Raw genomic sequence first — 16,471 nt, 5'->3', positions numbered from 1 at the left:
AATAATACAGATCCATGAAAACTATTACAGTGCTAGACTATAGCAACATGTAAAGACAACCAACACTTTTCATAAAGAAAAGCAGTATGAACAAAAAGATTTGAAAGGGTCTTAATATTGTGATACTGATCATGCTTCTGTACGGTCCCAGAGAGCAATCTTTGTTTGCATTTGAAAGAGTCTGCTGTTTCTGGCGTATAAAAACGCCAAAGTTGTTTCAATGGTTCAAGTTAGCTGGTAGTGAGTAAAGGAACTCGGGTAGGCGGCTTAGGAAGAATCTGTTTATTTAACACAGTTTTAGCCTCAGAATTTCTAACTCACAGCAACAAGTTACAAGTTAGTGGTTATCTTCCACTGTCTTTGCCATCTCATTTTGAAAGTGAAAGTTCTATCTATGGCAGAGGTGGTGTAGACACACACACTCTGAAATCCACCTCTGCATTTAACCCATTCAGGGAAGTGACACACACACAGTGAAGTGAGGTTACACACTAACCCGGAGCAGTGAACTGCCTTTGGCAGCGCCCGGGGAGCAGTGATCGGGGTAAGGTGCCTTGCTCAAGGGCACTTCAGCCGTGGATGTGGGCATGGGATGTGGTCTACCACTTCCCCCGCCCACATTTTTCCTACTGGTCGGGGATCGAACCGGCCACCCTACGGTTTCCGGCCTGAAACCCTAACCAGTAGGCCAAGGCTGTACCTTTGCCTCCATCTAATGAATGTTAACATCAGTCTCTATCCCTTAAAGGACTACAGAATTAGTCAATTGAAATGGCTTGTATGTTAAACCTACCATATCTTAACATGGCTGTAAATTTGTTACATTTTCACATAATGGCTTACATCTAAATAAATGTGTAAAGATTTCAGGCAGAATGAATTATGCAATAACATGATATCTGGTGGTGGTGGGGGTCATCTTTTTTTATCAGGGTGTTCACCAAACCTAGACAGTATAATATCATTAAAAATGTATTAAATGTGTTGACCGCCCCATACCGGTACTTTGTGTGAAAGTGTAATAGTAATTTGTAAACATAGTAATGGTTACAGGGTGTTAACGTTTAAACAGAAATAATCAATAACTTGATTAAGTGCACTGAGATAGGATAAGGCCACTTTTGGATATTGAAGGCCTTACATGGGTATTTAGAGCGCGTTTGGGACTGAAAATGTCTTTTCATTATCCACCATTATAAGTAAAACAATCAACAAAAAGTGAGATAACATCGCATACATAAAAAGTCACAAAAAAAGCCACCAAGGCTTGTGAATGAAATTTGACCTGATGAGGCAGTAAGAAAATGACAATCCTGTGTGATAAATATGTATATACATATAACACAGACCTGCACTGCTACCAATTCTAGCAAGCTAAGAAAATTATCCATGAAATGGCCTACTTACAGGACATACTGTAAGACACTAGGAGACACTCAGACATTAGAAACAAAGTAACAAAGAAAGACGGTGGCCCTTTGGATGGCATGAGAGTCTGTGGTATTGACAGTGACGGTGGCCCTTTGGATGGCGTGAGAGTCTGTGGTATTGACAGAGATGGAGGCCGTTTGGATGGCGTGAGAGTCTGTGGTATTGACAGTGACGGTGGCCCTTTGGATGGCGTGAGAGTCTGTGGTATTGACAGTGACGGTGGCCCTTTGGATGGCGTGAGAGTCTGTGGTATTGACAGAGATGGAGGCCCTTTGGATGGCATGAGAGTCTGTGGTATTGACAGTGACGGTGGCCCTTTGGATGGCGTGAGAGTCTGTGGTATTGACAGATCCACTCCAGCACTGCAGCAGAAGAGGCCCAGGACAGATAAGGTAGTAAGTGTGTGTGCGTGTGTCAGTGTGTGTGTGTGCGTTGCCTTTGAGCGTGAAACTACGTGCCTAAGTCACAGCGCACTGTGTGTAAAAACGCTCCATCGATCCAGAGTTGTCAACGGCACACATCGGTCTAGAAGTTGAGATTGTTTGAGGTGAAGGTGCAGCTGTCGGTGGAGGCGTCCATGCAGAGAGGAGAGCTGGAGAGGAAGTCGTCCATGCCGCTACCCCAGGCTCTCGGCTGGTACCGCGGCCCAGGGTCGAGGGGTGCAGAAGGGGCGGTGAGAGCATCACTTCCCCCTCCTCCTCCTCCTCCTCCTCCTCCATCAGGAGCCTGGAAGGGGACAGAGAGAACAGGGTGGATTAGCCAAGTGTGCTGCTTGCCCTATTTACCTTTTTTGCAGTGCCTTGATAACATACTAGAATAAACACTTTCTCATATAAGATCACACTAAGTGTCTGCAGATTTTGTCACTCAAAAAACAAACTGGTTTGCAAGTTAATGAATTATTCTTATGATGCTTCTTTCGGTGCTCAGACAACAGTACACACCTCAGGAGGAACAGTGGGAGCCGCTGGACTGTACGGGCTGGGATCCCACTCAGGGACGCTGGGAACCCACTCAGGGACGCTGGGAACCCACTCAGGGACGCTGGGAACCCACTCAGGGACGCTGGGCTGAAAAGACAAAATAAACTCAATCACCAAACTTTTACCGGATCCCGTAGGAAGGACGGCAAAAACATCTTTACGATCTACAAATGCCTTGATTGTGTTTCTTTGTTCCTCTTTCAAAGTTAAGGGGCTGTCGAGGTCCCACTCTGGGACGCTGGGCTGAAAAGACAAAATAAACTCAATCACCCCGGAAAGAAACAAATAGATACAGTACGTAGAGAGAGAGATCTACAAACAAACAAAGGTAAGCGTTACTCCGCTGTCAAGACACGGCAGAAAAAAGACGGAAAGCGAGAATGTGAAATGGGGCGGTTGCCTCTGAACACAGAGCACTATAATGTAGCCTGACGATGTCATACTCATAATTCTAGTCAGAATATGAGTCTGAGTCTGCTCCATTGAGTTGTGATTATGGGGCGTGTTTCAACGAACCAGGAAAGAAAATGCCTCTTCGCTCAATTGGATACCTAGAACTTATCAGAACAACGTAGTATGACCATCTGATACATTAAACTTTTACCGGATCCCGTAGGAAGGACGGCAAAAACATCTTTACGATCTACAAATGCCTTGATTGTGTTTCTTTGTTCCTCTTTCAAAGTTAAGGGGCTGTCGAGGTCTTCTAAAACCGACTCAATGGCAGAATCTTAGCTCTCCAGCGGCAGCCATGTTTGTTGAACACGAATTTGAACTGAGCGCTCTTTGGTGACGTGGTTGATTACGTTATTCTTCATCATCTGTCGATCATCGTATAAAGCCCGCCCTGTCACTTTGATTGGCTGTACTGTTTTCTACCAGGAAAAATGTCTCCCCAACGACCGCAGAGCCAGACTGAACTTCCCGACCAAATTATTTTGTGGGCGGGGTTCGGGGTGGTATCCAGGCTAACTATAATGTGCTCACATATCAGTTTATATTTCTCTCCTCTCTCGTGTAGTCTAGCTCCATAACACTATTAGCAAGGTGATACACGGGTACCTGTTAATGTAATAAATATAGAATGACTGAACGGAAAGCTATATTAAAGAGAGGTCTAGAGACCACGGTACTAGGGGACATGCATTTTCATGTGAGGGCGTAACAGTGTCATTATGAGCATACTACAGACGAGAGTAGTACACACCTCCACAGGGACTACTATGCTGTGTGGCCTTGACACCGGGTCAGGAAAGTAAGGCTGAAATCACAAAACACTATCAATCAGGAACAAACCAACACCCAGGATCTATGAATATGAAAGGTAAGCATTTTTCCACTGTCAAGACATAAATTAACTGAACTGAGGCTAAGGCCCAATCTCAATACTTCCCCTTACCCCTTATCTTACCCCTTACCCTCGAAGTTGCGCGTTCATGTGAGAGCTAGTGGTGTCTCAATACCCAATTTGATCAAGATTAAGGGGTAAGGTTGAGGGGTGTATGGCCCTTGTTTTTAAGATTATCGTTGAGCTCACTTGCTCCTCCAAGGGCTATCCCAAAGCACACAGCGAACCCAGCTCGGGAATTTTCAAAAAAAAATGGCTGCTTGAAGCGAGGAATATTTTACATGAATAAAGCTATCTACACAACTTTTTATATGTTTATAATGACTCGGTTTGATCTGAAATGAACGACACGAACGATGCATAGTATTGTAGGTCTTAACTGAAGCTTTCAAACGGTAGTTTTAGGTAACAGCTAGCGCGTATGCCACCACTTCATTGGGTTATATGGTAGCTTGCTAGGACTAGCCTGACTCCATGCATGTGTACAGATAACTTTATTATCCACGAATTACGTCTGATATCTGTGAATGACAGCACTTGCTTTGGAGACATCGATCCGTGCTTTACATGTACCGTCCACAAAACAATTACAACAGTCTAGTTTTGTGCTCTATACAGTCGTATATATTTGCAACCATAATTGAAACTTTTTTTAAATCGCAAGTTTCATAGCTCATACAGTCACGCATGTCTACAGATAACTTATCCGCGAATTCCGTTTGATATCTGTGAATGACAGCACTTGTTTGAAGACATTGACCTGTGCTTTACATGTGCCATCCTGTATTATCCAGGGACGCCAAGTGACGTACCCGAAACCGAGTGGCGTCTCATTTCATAGGGGAAAGTTTTCAGCCCTTGGCCCTTACACTTGCAAGTGCTAGGGTTAAGACAAAGACAAAGACAAAGCAAAAGGGGCAAGGGGAAGAATCGAGATTCGGCCTAAATAAGCAGAGAGACTGTATTACATAGGGAGGTAGTCCTGTGGATGCAGATGATTTATATACACGTCTACAGACATCTGGATGAGCCTTTGGCTTCTAAAGCAATTTGTCGGTCAGATTCAGGCAGGCTGTGATACATAATGCCTTCATGAAAAATCTAATTTCGCCTTCAAATACCTAAAATATATCTGGAATTTTGATATGTGAATGTATGGGACAGACCTCATCCGGGCTAGCTCAGGAAGCTGCCACTAGGTGGCGCCTCAAAACAGTATTTTTGGAGCCTTATTAGGGTGACTGCCTACATGCGCCCTAATCAAGCCTTGTTTATTATACACACAGTATGTGAACATATTAGGTCCTCCTCAACTGAAAACAATTGCAAGTCATTTTGGATTTGAAAAATATAATGATAATATAAAAAAAGTTGAATTGAATTGAAATTAATAGAATTGAATTGAATTTGCCAAAAGAACAAATATTTATGTAAATCTCAGTGGAATGACTGATTTGTAACAATGTGGGTGATGATGATGATGATGATGATGATGATGATGATGATGATGATGATGATGATGAGAAGGTTGAAGACAGACAGATTTGTCATAAATGTGAGCAGGAGATCAAAAGAGACGTGTGCCTTGATGACTGGGCTAGAGATCCAAAGAGACGTGTGTGTGTGTGTGTGTGTGTGTGTGTGTGTGTGTGTGTGTGTGTGTGTGTGTGTGTGTGTGTGTGTGTGTGTGTGCGTGTGTGTGCGTGTGTGTGTGCGTGTGTGTGCGTACGTGCTGATGGCTGGACTAGAGATCCAAAGAGACGTGTGTGTGTGTGTGTGTGTGCGTGTGTGCGTGTGTGTGTGTGTGTGTGTGGGTGCGTGCGTGGTGATGGCTGGACTTACAGGTGGACTTGTTGTGACGGACCCGCCCCTTTTGGGTTGCTAGGTCTATTGGGAACACCTGGGACCGGTGTGCTATAAGAGCCAGTTCCCCTGAGTCATGGTTAGATGGCCTGGAGATCCTGACGGATTTGGACGAGAGTGAAAGCACGGCTGAGAGAGAAAGCACGTTTGCGAGGGAGAGAGCACGGTTGCGAGAGGGAGAGGAAGCGCTGTCCGGAGATCTGGATTCACACGCACTTGCACCGATTCAACATTCCATCCACTTTCACCGCATGCATACATTCACGACATCCGTACTGATTCACTGACTGCCCCACTCTACTATCGTCATGGAGGGTACTATACCCATAGTCATTACAGAAGTATAATAAAAACACTGTTACTAAACCTTGTGTGTGTTTGATTTGTCATGGTTGAGAGCCCAACGTGACATTGTCTCCCAGGGGTTGGGGGGGTATGCCATGGAGGCCGGTAGTTCATTGGTGTCGCCTGAAGGGGGAGCCTGTGAGCATGGAGAGAAAAACAGGGTTTCCTGAGTGTTCTTTTCCCCAGTAAGCAGTTGTTTATGTGTGCATGGTTTGCCTCTGGTGTGTCATTGAGAATATTGCGTCCCCAGTTAACAATTCTGGATGCTACAGACACTGAGCACACAGGGACCAATCAGGGTAGGGGTCTTAGCTGCCAGGGACCAATCAGGGTAGGGGTCTTAGCTGCCAGGGACCAATCAGGGTAGGGGTCTTAGCTGCCAGGGACCAATCAGGGTAGGGGTCTTAGCTGACAGGGACTAACAGCTAACTGAATTTTCATGAAGTTGGGAAGAAGAGCATAAAGATTGTGTAGGCTGTTGTATAGTCTGTGTCAAATGTGAAATATAGTGTGACACATTTGAAAAGTATAGGCGGAGGGGTCTCTCACAGAAGATGGAGGTTGCAACGGGTCACCTGGTCCAGACATCTCACTGGGATCCTGTTACAAAATGGAAACTTGGTAAGAAAAGAACAGGAACATAGTAGCGGTCTTTTCTGTATTGTGTTGCATATTGGTTTACCTGTAAAGCATTAACCTTAATGGGCTGTGCTGTAGTAGACAAATTCTCTAATGGCAATTTAGTTCATTCGTTCATTCATTCATTCGTTCATTCGTTCATTCATTCATTCATTCATTCTTTCATTCAGTAATTTTAATCCTCAACCTTGGTCCTCCTTGTAACTGTAAATCAACTCCACTCTAGGTATGACCCTACCCCTCTGTGGTAGAGTGACAGTGAGCTATGAGGATGTTGCAGAGGAAGAAGTGCCACAACATTGTCTGATGCTGTCAATACACAAAGGCCCTAAATTAACCCCAAATCAATCATATCGGATTTGAGCCCCCAATATTCCAGAGAGTATAGGGGAAAGAAAAAACAGGGCATCCCTACACTTAAACTTAAAAGCCAGTTTTAAAAAGAAAATATGTTTTTAAAGGTACAGTATTTAGGATGTAATGGCATCTAGCAGTGAGGGTGCAGATTGCATACTTGAATACTTCTCTCTTTCCAAGCGTGGAGGAGAAGCTACGGTGGCCATCAGGGGCCACACAAGAGTCCCTCTCTAGGGCCAGTGTTTTGGTGTGTCAGTGCTGGGCAACTACAGAAACATGGCAGTGCAACGTGGGAGAGTCCATGGAAGAGGACCCAATCACTATGCAGATACGAATGGCTCATTTTAAGCTAACAAAAACACAACGGTTCCTAGTTGCTCGTGATTATACACTAATAAAACATAATTATGAATACTAAATTGCATTTCTGCTAATACATCACCCAAAATCCTACTGTAAATGCTGCACCTTTAAGTTTGACATCAGGGGTGCCTCGTTTTTATTCCTTCCTCCATGAATCAACTCCACTTGTTAGCTCTTGTCACAAAGGGCTGAGGTCACGACCCCTGCAAGACTTTCCCCTTCTGAATCCACCCTAACCCTTAGACGCTCCCCTTCTGAATCCACCTGAACCCTAACCCTAAGATGTTCCCCTTCTGAATCCACCCTAACCCTAACCCTAAGACTTTCCCCTTCTGAATCCACCCTAACCCTAACCCTAAGACTTTACCCTTCTGAATCCACCCTAACCCTAACCCTAAGACTTTCCCCTTCTGAATCCACCCCAAAACGTAGATACACTTACATGGACGTGGCCGGGTTGCTCAGTGTCTGGAGAAGCAGCGGCGGACTCAGTCTTGTCTCCGTCATCATCGCTACAGACCTTGCAACAGCACCAGCAACAGCACAGCAGTCCCGCCACCACGCCCGCAGATATGCCAAGGGGAGTGGCTAAACTCATAGGATCAAACTCTTCAGAGATTTAAGGAGAGAGACAAATGTTGACACGCAGAAAGAGATTGAAGGAGAGAGACAAATGTTGACACGCAGAAAGAGATTGAAGGAGAGAGACAAATGTTGACACGCAGAAAGAGATTGAAGGAGAGAGACAAATGTTGACACGCAGAAAGAGATTGAAGGAGAGAGACAAATGTTGACACGCAGAAAGAGATTGAAGGAGAGAGACAAATGTTAACGCGCAGAAAGAGATTGAAGGAGAGAGACAAATGTTAACGCGCAGAAAGAGATTGAAGGAGAGAGACAAATGTTGACACGCAGAAAGAGATTTTAGGAGAGAGACAAATGTTGACACGCAGAAAGAGATTAAAGTTGAATAAATAACTACAATTATACAAAAATAATAACAGAGCATGGCATACGACTGACCAGGGTCTCTCTCCAGAAGCAGTATGATGGCCAGATGCCCACTCCTGTCACGGATCTCGTATCGTCCTGCATCACTTGGCTGCACTTCGCTGATGCTGAAAGTTGACTTTTGGCGATCTCCTTCGAGAACGATACGTCCTCTAAAAATGTCGTACCCCACGTCAGTCTCACTGGCGTCTTGGAATAGCACATGTTCACCGGAAGCCTCAATGTAAGTCACTACAACTTCGCGTACAGAGATATTAACATCAGTTCTCCAGTCATCTCTGACGTCGGCATTAGCCACGTGAGCATGTTTTTGTAGTTCTGCAGTTGAAGGGAGAAAAACAAACGAGACAGAAGGGAAACAAATCTTGGTTACAAATCACTCTGTAAATAAAGTAAGTAAGTTAGTAACCCTTTATTTATATAGCACTTTTCATTCGAAGAATGCAGCTCAAAGCGCTTTAATACATAATTTAAAAAAATGTATCGTATTAAATAAACCAAACAATGATTAACAAAGATAAATCTCACAACCCAAGGGGCATAAAACAGGGAAGATCACAGAAGAAGATGAAGACGATCTTGATTTTGAAATATTTTTTAAATGTCCACTGAGCTCCACTGAGCTCACCTCTTTAATAGCCTACTTTTGGACAGTGTGTCCACAGTTTAGGTGTGTAAATTGTCTCCAGATTGAAAAATGAAGAAATTGTCTCCAGATTGAGGAATGAAGGAATTGTCTCCAGATTGTATGATCATGTCTCCCGCCAGACTACCGCTACACTAATGGAGTCCCAGAACACACACTGCAGATGGATCCGCATGAGTAACCATAGTGTTGCAGCTAAAGTACATGTCAAAAGGCTACAATGCACTTAAGAAAACATTTTTCCCGTCACAATCTAAAATGGTAGCCACTATGTTGTGGTGCTATAACCATATAAGAGAAATGCAAGGGCTTCTCTTTTCCAACAGTTTTTGAGGCAACATTTATTAATCATACTCAGAATAATCTAAAGCTTAAGAAGACTAAATAAAACTGCAACCAGGCTACAACAAACAAATCAGCAACTGCAATTGTAAGCTAGTAGTGGTTGAAATGCATTCTGGGAAGTGTAGGAAATCATAAACAAATGTGAAATTGAGGTGAAAAGGCTTGAAAAGGGGAGGCTCTTCAAAGCAAAGCACTTCCTTAAACATGTCAAACGGCATATAGTATATGTGGCAAAGTTTTCCTACAATCAATAAAGACAAGTGATTGCACAAATGAAGGATGGGAGATATTTAAATCATATTATTTGTGATATTCGCAAATCAGTTCACTTTGTTTTTGAAAGTTACCTCAACCTATATAAACCAGAAGTAGAAGTTACTTACAGAGAAATATGGCAACACCTTGTCTTCTTTTACTATTTTGTCAATCTTCTGTCCCATAATCTCAGCAAGCGCTTCATTGCTCTTACCTTTAACAGAGACCACAGTGCTGGATATCTGGCTACCGCTCTTCCTGAGTAAAGTGTAGCGTCCCTGATCCCCTTGGGTCATCCTCTGTGCTGTCCAGCGGCCGTCCTTAACCGTGCCCCTTGGTGACTTGTCCGTCCGTCTTTCGAACTGTCTCCACAGGACCGAGTGTTTGTCCGAGAGGTAATGGGTGAACTCCAGCACAGACGCGTCCGCAGGCACATTTAAGGCCAACTCCTCACCGTAAACCAAATTTTGACTAACACTGCAGTCTGCATATATATATATATATATATATATATATATATATATATATATATATATATATATATGCATAGATAGATAGATAGATAGAGGTAGAGAGTACAAAGCTAAGTATGTAAAATATCATGTAAAATGTACAAAACATTGATACCCTTTCAGAGATGCCATTTCACAACATACTCACCTTTCAGAATTAGTGTGATGTAATCCAGTTTTAAATCAGCCGATGGAACCTTCCAAAAGTACCTCCCTTCGTGTTCTTTCATTACCTCCGGTATATAGGGCACAGTGCCATTGAGCCGAAACCGGGGATCTATAATCTGGAGAGGAAAAAAAATAAATAAATGTACAGCAAACTTCCTGCTTGTTGGTTTGGATTGGATGTATGATCGGATGTACTGATCCTTGGTCCCAGACATATGGGTGTTACCTCCTTGGTAGTTGCAACCTTCCGCTCATCCCCGTCTTTGTAGAACATCAAGTCGGCTTCGCTAAAAAGATATGACAGTGTAAAACTGAATGGCATCCCAGGACATATCCTCTTCGGCTTTGGCCCTAAGCGATAGCTGGCGTCTAAAAAAGAGAGAGAGGGGAAAGACCGACAGGTGTAACTGTCATGCATGACCTTAGATTACATACCATAAAAGCGAAAAAAATAAAAAATAAATACATATTGAGGTAAGACTATTTATTATGCCAAGTAAAGTATGCTGGTACATCTCTATAACAGCTCTTGATTCTGAAATCACTAATTAATTCACCAACTGTTCCATTTTCTCCATCTTTTTGTTCCATTTTAGTTATAAATAGTTCTTGATTGGTTATCCAATTTGGTGTCTTTTGCTGTCTTTTGTGACAAATTCAGGAGACTAGGGACAACCAATGGTTCCTTACCCGCTGAGGCCATTCCTGCAGAATAAAGCAAATGTATAGGTTACTGTAAGAACCTGTAACACAGAAGAGTAGCCAGCAATACAATGACAGTCCTACAGGCCTATTACACGGTTATAGCCAGTGTGCTACTCACCAAATAGAACACCCAAGGCGGAAAACAAAGTGTACATCATCTGCAAATAACGAGAAAAGATAGATACATGACAAAAAGAAAATAAAAACGTCTTTAAAGCAACATTGTGAAAGTAGCCTATGCATTGTAGTATCCAACAGGTTCCTACCATCCTCAAATTCATGTTGATGTTTTAGGCTGTGAAAGACAGAAGTTAAATGTGGTAATTGGAAATGATAACATGAACAACAGGAGCTCACTATAACTAATGTTTTCTCTTTTGTGACCACTATAGGAAGCTCCCTTTGTGGAGAGTGCTGCTAGCTGGTACGTGTCGTGCCAGCTCCAAAATTAAAGCCACTTTACTGCGTGTCCGAGAATTGACCAAGAAGACGTCTACAATCAGCTGGCAGCAACGTGGGTGGGTTTCAAATGCAATAAAAACACAATCTGGGCTTGTCTCCTCGCCGGTTTTGAACAGCCAACCGAGCAACAACTGTCAGACAAAAGTCAGACAATGTTAAAGCGGAGATATTAAATGATCTTGAATGAACAGTGGTCGGTTCCTGTATTGGTAGACAGCTGTGAACTGTTTTTCTTGCCCGCCAACTGGCATTCTGGCGTCTATAAAACTATAAATATCAAGAAAAATAAAGACCTGCCAAAAATAACAACCACCTTGGTATAGGTATGATGACAAAATTTTCAAACACCCCTAAACTCAAAATGGATCACATGACTAGACAGAGCAAGATATTCCCTTTACAATGACACCTGGATTGTGAAAATCAGTTGAGGATTGAGAGAGTTATGGTATTTGTAATATCACCGATTATATCAAAATATTATACATTACTTACAATGGAAGTCATGTGACCGAAAACGCTTATTATTCACATGTTTTTGCTTGTAACTTCCTCATTTTATCAGATATTTGCATGAAATTTGAACAGAAGGTAGACTTTTGTTAGTTCTTTCAAGTGAAACCAACATTTAGTTGGAATGGGCATCAGACCCATGGTACCTCACTGAAAACAACTATAATTAATAAGCGGCCATTCATATTCATCAACATTTATTTTTAGAATACAAGCGAAGACAACTTTACACACCACTATTAATTGTGAATTCATATTTAGACACATTCATATTCATTCATTCATTTTTTACATAAATAGATAAATAAATGAATAAATAAATATACATTTGAATAAATAAATGATCGGTAACAAGCGAAGACAACTTTACACACCACTAGTAATTGTGAATTCATATTTAGACACACTGAAAATGCAAATAAACATTCATATTCATTCATTCATCTTTTTAAATAAATAGATAAATAAATAAATAAATATAAATTTGAATAAATAAATAAATGATCTGTACAACAAATATACAGGTTATCTGCGTGATTGTGCTACAGGCTATTGTACAACCAAGTCATCCAAGATGACATCTGCTGCCATTGCATAGATGCACACATCAGTGTCATGTGCATCAAATTCATACCCCTCCCCGCTCATGGCCCAATAGCCAACAGTGTACTTCTTTTTTTTAGCATGGAAAGCTTCAATTTTCCCATTGAAAACTGCCCTGTTGCCACCCAAATCCCACGCATGACAAATAAATGCTCCCACCCCTCTGCCACCCAACAACTCCTTGATCAAGCACATTTTTTCTTCTGGGAGTTCTGGAAACCCTTCCTCCATCTTGTCTGCACCTACTTCTTTAATCTTTTTCTCTAACACTTTCCGTTCTTGTTCACTTCTCTTCCTTTCTTTTGTGGCTTGACGTTTGTGCAATTCTTCCTGTAGCTCTCCTTGCTTCTTCCTCCTCTGTCTTCTGTGCATTACCCCCAGCCTCACTGCTTTCCTGATGACCAGCTCCTGTTTTTCCTTGTCCAAACTGTCCAGATAGTCCACAGTGTTGTTTTTGCGCGCACGCATTTTACAGGACAAGTAGCAGATGGTGGCATTTGGAGCTTTCTTTTTCAGCGCACTGAACATCCCCATCAGCTCTTCAGCATCCATGTTATGGGATCTTGCTGAGGTCGTCTCCTGTTTTAGTTGCTCAGTCACTGTCCATGTATTGACAAAGTATTGCTGATACTGCCTTTCAAGGACTACAATGACCGCTCTCAGACAGCTGTCCATCATTTGGGTGAACATGACTTTGTCTTTTGGTGGTTTTTGCAATTCAATCAGGATTTTGTCTGAGGCATTCAGCTGACTGCCAAAGAGGTCTGTTGTGCGAGTCATGAAGTCAGCAGGTGAGTGTAGTTGGCATTTCACGTTCTCCACGGTCTCTTTGATCATGTCAACACATTGGATGTAACTAATTTGGTCATCTGCACTGGTGTAAAATTTTGTCATCCAGGGTCCAGTCAGAAATTTTCCGAGCAAACCCAGAACTTGCATTTCAACCTGCCCAGCTGTTGAATTGAAGTCTTCGAGTATGCTGGCACGCAGGCCGCCACAGTATGTTCCTCCACAGAGATACGACTTAAGTGTAGCATGATGACTTGAAAATATTCCACATATGTGGAAAAGAATGTGAAGTCGATTACCTCTGTAGCGTGGTATGAGGCCGAAAGGGAGGTTGTTGTGGTTCAGGAAGATCTTAAATCCACGAGGGTCACCCTTGCCATCCATGTACCTCATCTTGTTCATTTGAACCACAATGTTGGCCCCGATGCAATCTTTCCCCTTGATTTTCCCAGTAATCCCCATGGACTTCTCTATCTCCTTCAGAGCACTCTTGGTCTTTGCAGCGATGGTTTCCAGAGGATGAAGGTTGCAATTCAGCTCATTCAGGGCCTTGTTCCAACATGCACTGACTAAACGAATGGCCGCATGGTTAGCAGCACAGCGGTCAGTGAGCGTGTTTGATATATTTCCTATCATTTTTTCAAGAATGTTGTCATAGTCTCCCTCAAAAAAATGACAGTAGACATTTGCGAGGTTGCTGATGGAGTCACAAATATGGATCTGGTAATCCTCAGCAGAGCCTCCTGGAAGTTCATCCACAGCAACAACATAGCAGTTCTCCTTGGTGGTGAAATGTATGCTGTTCAAGTGGATGCCCTCCTGTGTGGTTGCATCAAAACCCAGGGTTGAGTGTGGGTTTGCTAAAAGTGCTTCAGCAGTCTGGAGGTCACTTATTGCCCCCAATTCTCTGGTCATAGCTTCCACAGTAGCCCTTTTTGGCACATCACTTAAAGCAATGGTGAAGCGCAGCCCAAACTTTTGAATTAAATTGTGGATGTTGGCAGTGGGCACTTGATTGGATATAGCGTCAAACACCACCAGTCGCATTTCATTGGAGTATGACTTTGCGTCTGTTTTTGTAAGCTTTTTTTCACTTTCCAAATCCTGGATTTTTTCTTTTAAAAGAAGGTTTTCGACCTGAAGATCACGATTCTCGCGGTTCATTGAATTCATTATTTCTTCTAAGTCGCAGAGTCTTTGTTCCATATCATCAGCCGAATTTGATTTGACCTCTCGCCTCATGTGTGTAAGGGATTTCTTCAGGTGCATATGACTTCTTGCTTTCACTTTGTATAGTTTTTTTAATTTAGCAATGGTTTCAGCCTCATGTGATTTCAACTGATTTTTCAAGTTGGATATTTGCTTATCTTTTCTTTTCAGTTTCTGATTAAGTATCCTTATTACGCCCTTCTTTTTCAGCTGTGTTTTGAGTGTCGTAATTGCCTTGTACTTGCTTCTCTGCATCTGCTGATGTTTCTGCCTCATGCTTTTCAGAGAATCCTTATATCTTGCACAAGAAGGACAATTGGTTCTAGAAACCTGTCTTGTCCTTAAAGGACTACGTCTCGGAACTTGTTCAGCAGAAAGAGGCTTTGCGCAGGGAACTGTGGTGGAAGTGGAGATTCCACAAAATCTTCGGCTACATACCCCTTCAAACTGACTGAATTCCTGTTCTCTAGTTAGCTTTTTGTATTTTGTTAAAGTTTTCCCAACAAGTAACTTCACTTTATTTTTTGCCTGTTCTTCAGTCATCTCTGGTATGTATCTTATTATTTCTCTTGCAGTTGCAGCTCTGCTGGATTCTGCTGTGATATAAAGAAAAAGAATGTGTCCATTCTGGATCAAATGAGGAGATGGTAGATAACTGTACTTGTCCAGGAGGTGCTGTCTGGCTAGACCTGGCTGTGTGTTGGGCCCCTTTCTTCTTTTCATAATTAGCTGTAAAGACATAACATGAAATATTAGTGTAGTGAATACAGACATGGTATAAGGAATATTAGATTGGTCCTTTATAGAATGGTAGGCTACACAACAGCAGCAACTCACACATTCGAACGTGCTTTAGTCTCCTCAGCTTAAAATAGTAAACAAAATTAGCCTAGATCTACCTACTGTCATATCAAGTCTTCTTCTTCTGCTAATTCGAAATGATGTAAACTGTTACTATTATATGTGATACATATTAGTATTATATAGCATCAGTAATCATTTCAAGGAAAACAGGGTGAGAAGGAGTTAAATCGCGACAATGTTTCTTTTTTTTTGTTAAATTACACGAACGACGCCTGCTGCAGTGCATCTGACAGGACGTTCGCTAATCTACTCATCACAATCTGACTAACAATTTTCCGCGATTTAGTTAAGTACTTTCTCGACCATGGATTTCGATGAAATTTCGTTAGTACCAAGATAAGAAGTATATATTCAAGTCCACATACCTTTCATCAGTGTCCAAGGCTTAAGATGAAGTCCGCTGACCGGTTGAACGCCACTCAAATTTTCAGAGAGTTGCGGTGAACTGAAAACACCTCAGGGCTGAAAGCTCGAAATGTCTAACGATTACAGTGGTTGTACTAAATGTAAATACTGACGTATTTAGGACAAACATACTTTCACCAGGCGGCGAGGAGTGAATTTTGTATGACACGTATTGACAGTATTGACGCAGAGTGGATCATGTTTTTGAGACAACAACCACTCGCGGCGAACATTCTATGTCAACATACCTACTTGGTATGGTCCATTAAAATCAAGGGAACTTTTGGGAACATTCTGAAGAGCTGTATAATAGTGTATACTCACGATTAGTTTTGTTTGGAGTACACACACAATTCAAGTGCACTTCAGACGTGTGTTGTGTGCATGGAGTCCATGCTGAAAAAGGTTATCAACTGGAACTCACGCTAGTCAGTACACCAACAGACCACGCCCTCTTTCTTGCGAAAATCGTTTTAATATCGCCCTGACCACACGCAGTCACTTGAGCAACGTCTATATACTAGTTACATTCACCACCTCGGTCGCTAGCTATCCTTAAACCAGCCTTTAGCCTCCGAAACATTGCCCTCACACTAGCCGCTCCATACTAGCTGCTCCCTGCTGTGTCCTTACCGGAAACCGGAACATTTCCGAG

At 42.4% G+C, this 16,471-nt stretch overlaps 1 protein-coding gene across 2 annotated transcripts; it reads right to left on the bottom strand.

Annotated features, from left to right (window-relative positions):
• Window positions 1-286: 286 nt before the first annotated feature.
• On the bottom strand, window positions 287-16,429 carry LOC308369137 (uncharacterized protein). 2 transcript variants are annotated; one of them, XM_080843481.1, is made up of 13 exons: window positions 16,141-16,429; window positions 11,238-11,266; window positions 11,090-11,129; window positions 10,957-10,971; window positions 10,493-10,635; window positions 10,247-10,382; window positions 9,801-10,070; window positions 8,353-8,658; window positions 7,772-7,938; window positions 6,520-6,570; window positions 5,993-6,106; window positions 2,376-2,501; window positions 287-2,157 (listed from the first exon to the last, which is right to left on the bottom strand). In XM_080843481.1, the coding sequence occupies exons 2-13, from the start codon at window positions 11,250-11,252 to the stop codon at window positions 1,957-1,959; spliced, it is 1,584 nt and encodes a 527-aa protein (XP_080699607.1). In that variant the 5' UTR covers window positions 11,253-11,266; window positions 16,141-16,429; the 3' UTR covers window positions 287-1,956. The 2 variants fall into 2 exon arrangements, with proteins under 2 accessions (XP_080699607.1, XP_080699608.1); XM_080843482.1 differs by lacking the exon at window positions 11,238-11,266.
• Between the last annotated feature and the right edge of the window lie 42 nt (window positions 16,430-16,471).

Source organism: Sprattus sprattus (assembly GCF_963457725.1).
Source record: "Sprattus sprattus genome assembly, chromosome: 8".
Classification (NCBI taxonomy): domain Eukaryota; kingdom Metazoa; phylum Chordata; class Actinopteri; order Clupeiformes; family Clupeidae; genus Sprattus; species Sprattus sprattus.
Note: the sequence above shows the minus strand (reverse complement) of the source record. Positions and strands in the feature narration are given on the sequence as shown.

Bases quoted from the DNA above. Each gene is read 5' to 3' on its own strand.
- LOC308369137 (XM_080843481.1), bottom strand. The intron at 8,659-9,800 runs GTAAGAGCAATG...CTTCAACTGCAG, and splicing joins CACTGTGGTCTCTGTTAAAG to AACTACAAAAACATGCTCAC. The intron at 2,158-2,375 runs GTGTGTACTGTT...GTCCCCTTCCAG, and splicing joins CTCCCACTGTTCCTCCTGAG to GCTCCTGATGGAGGAGGAGG.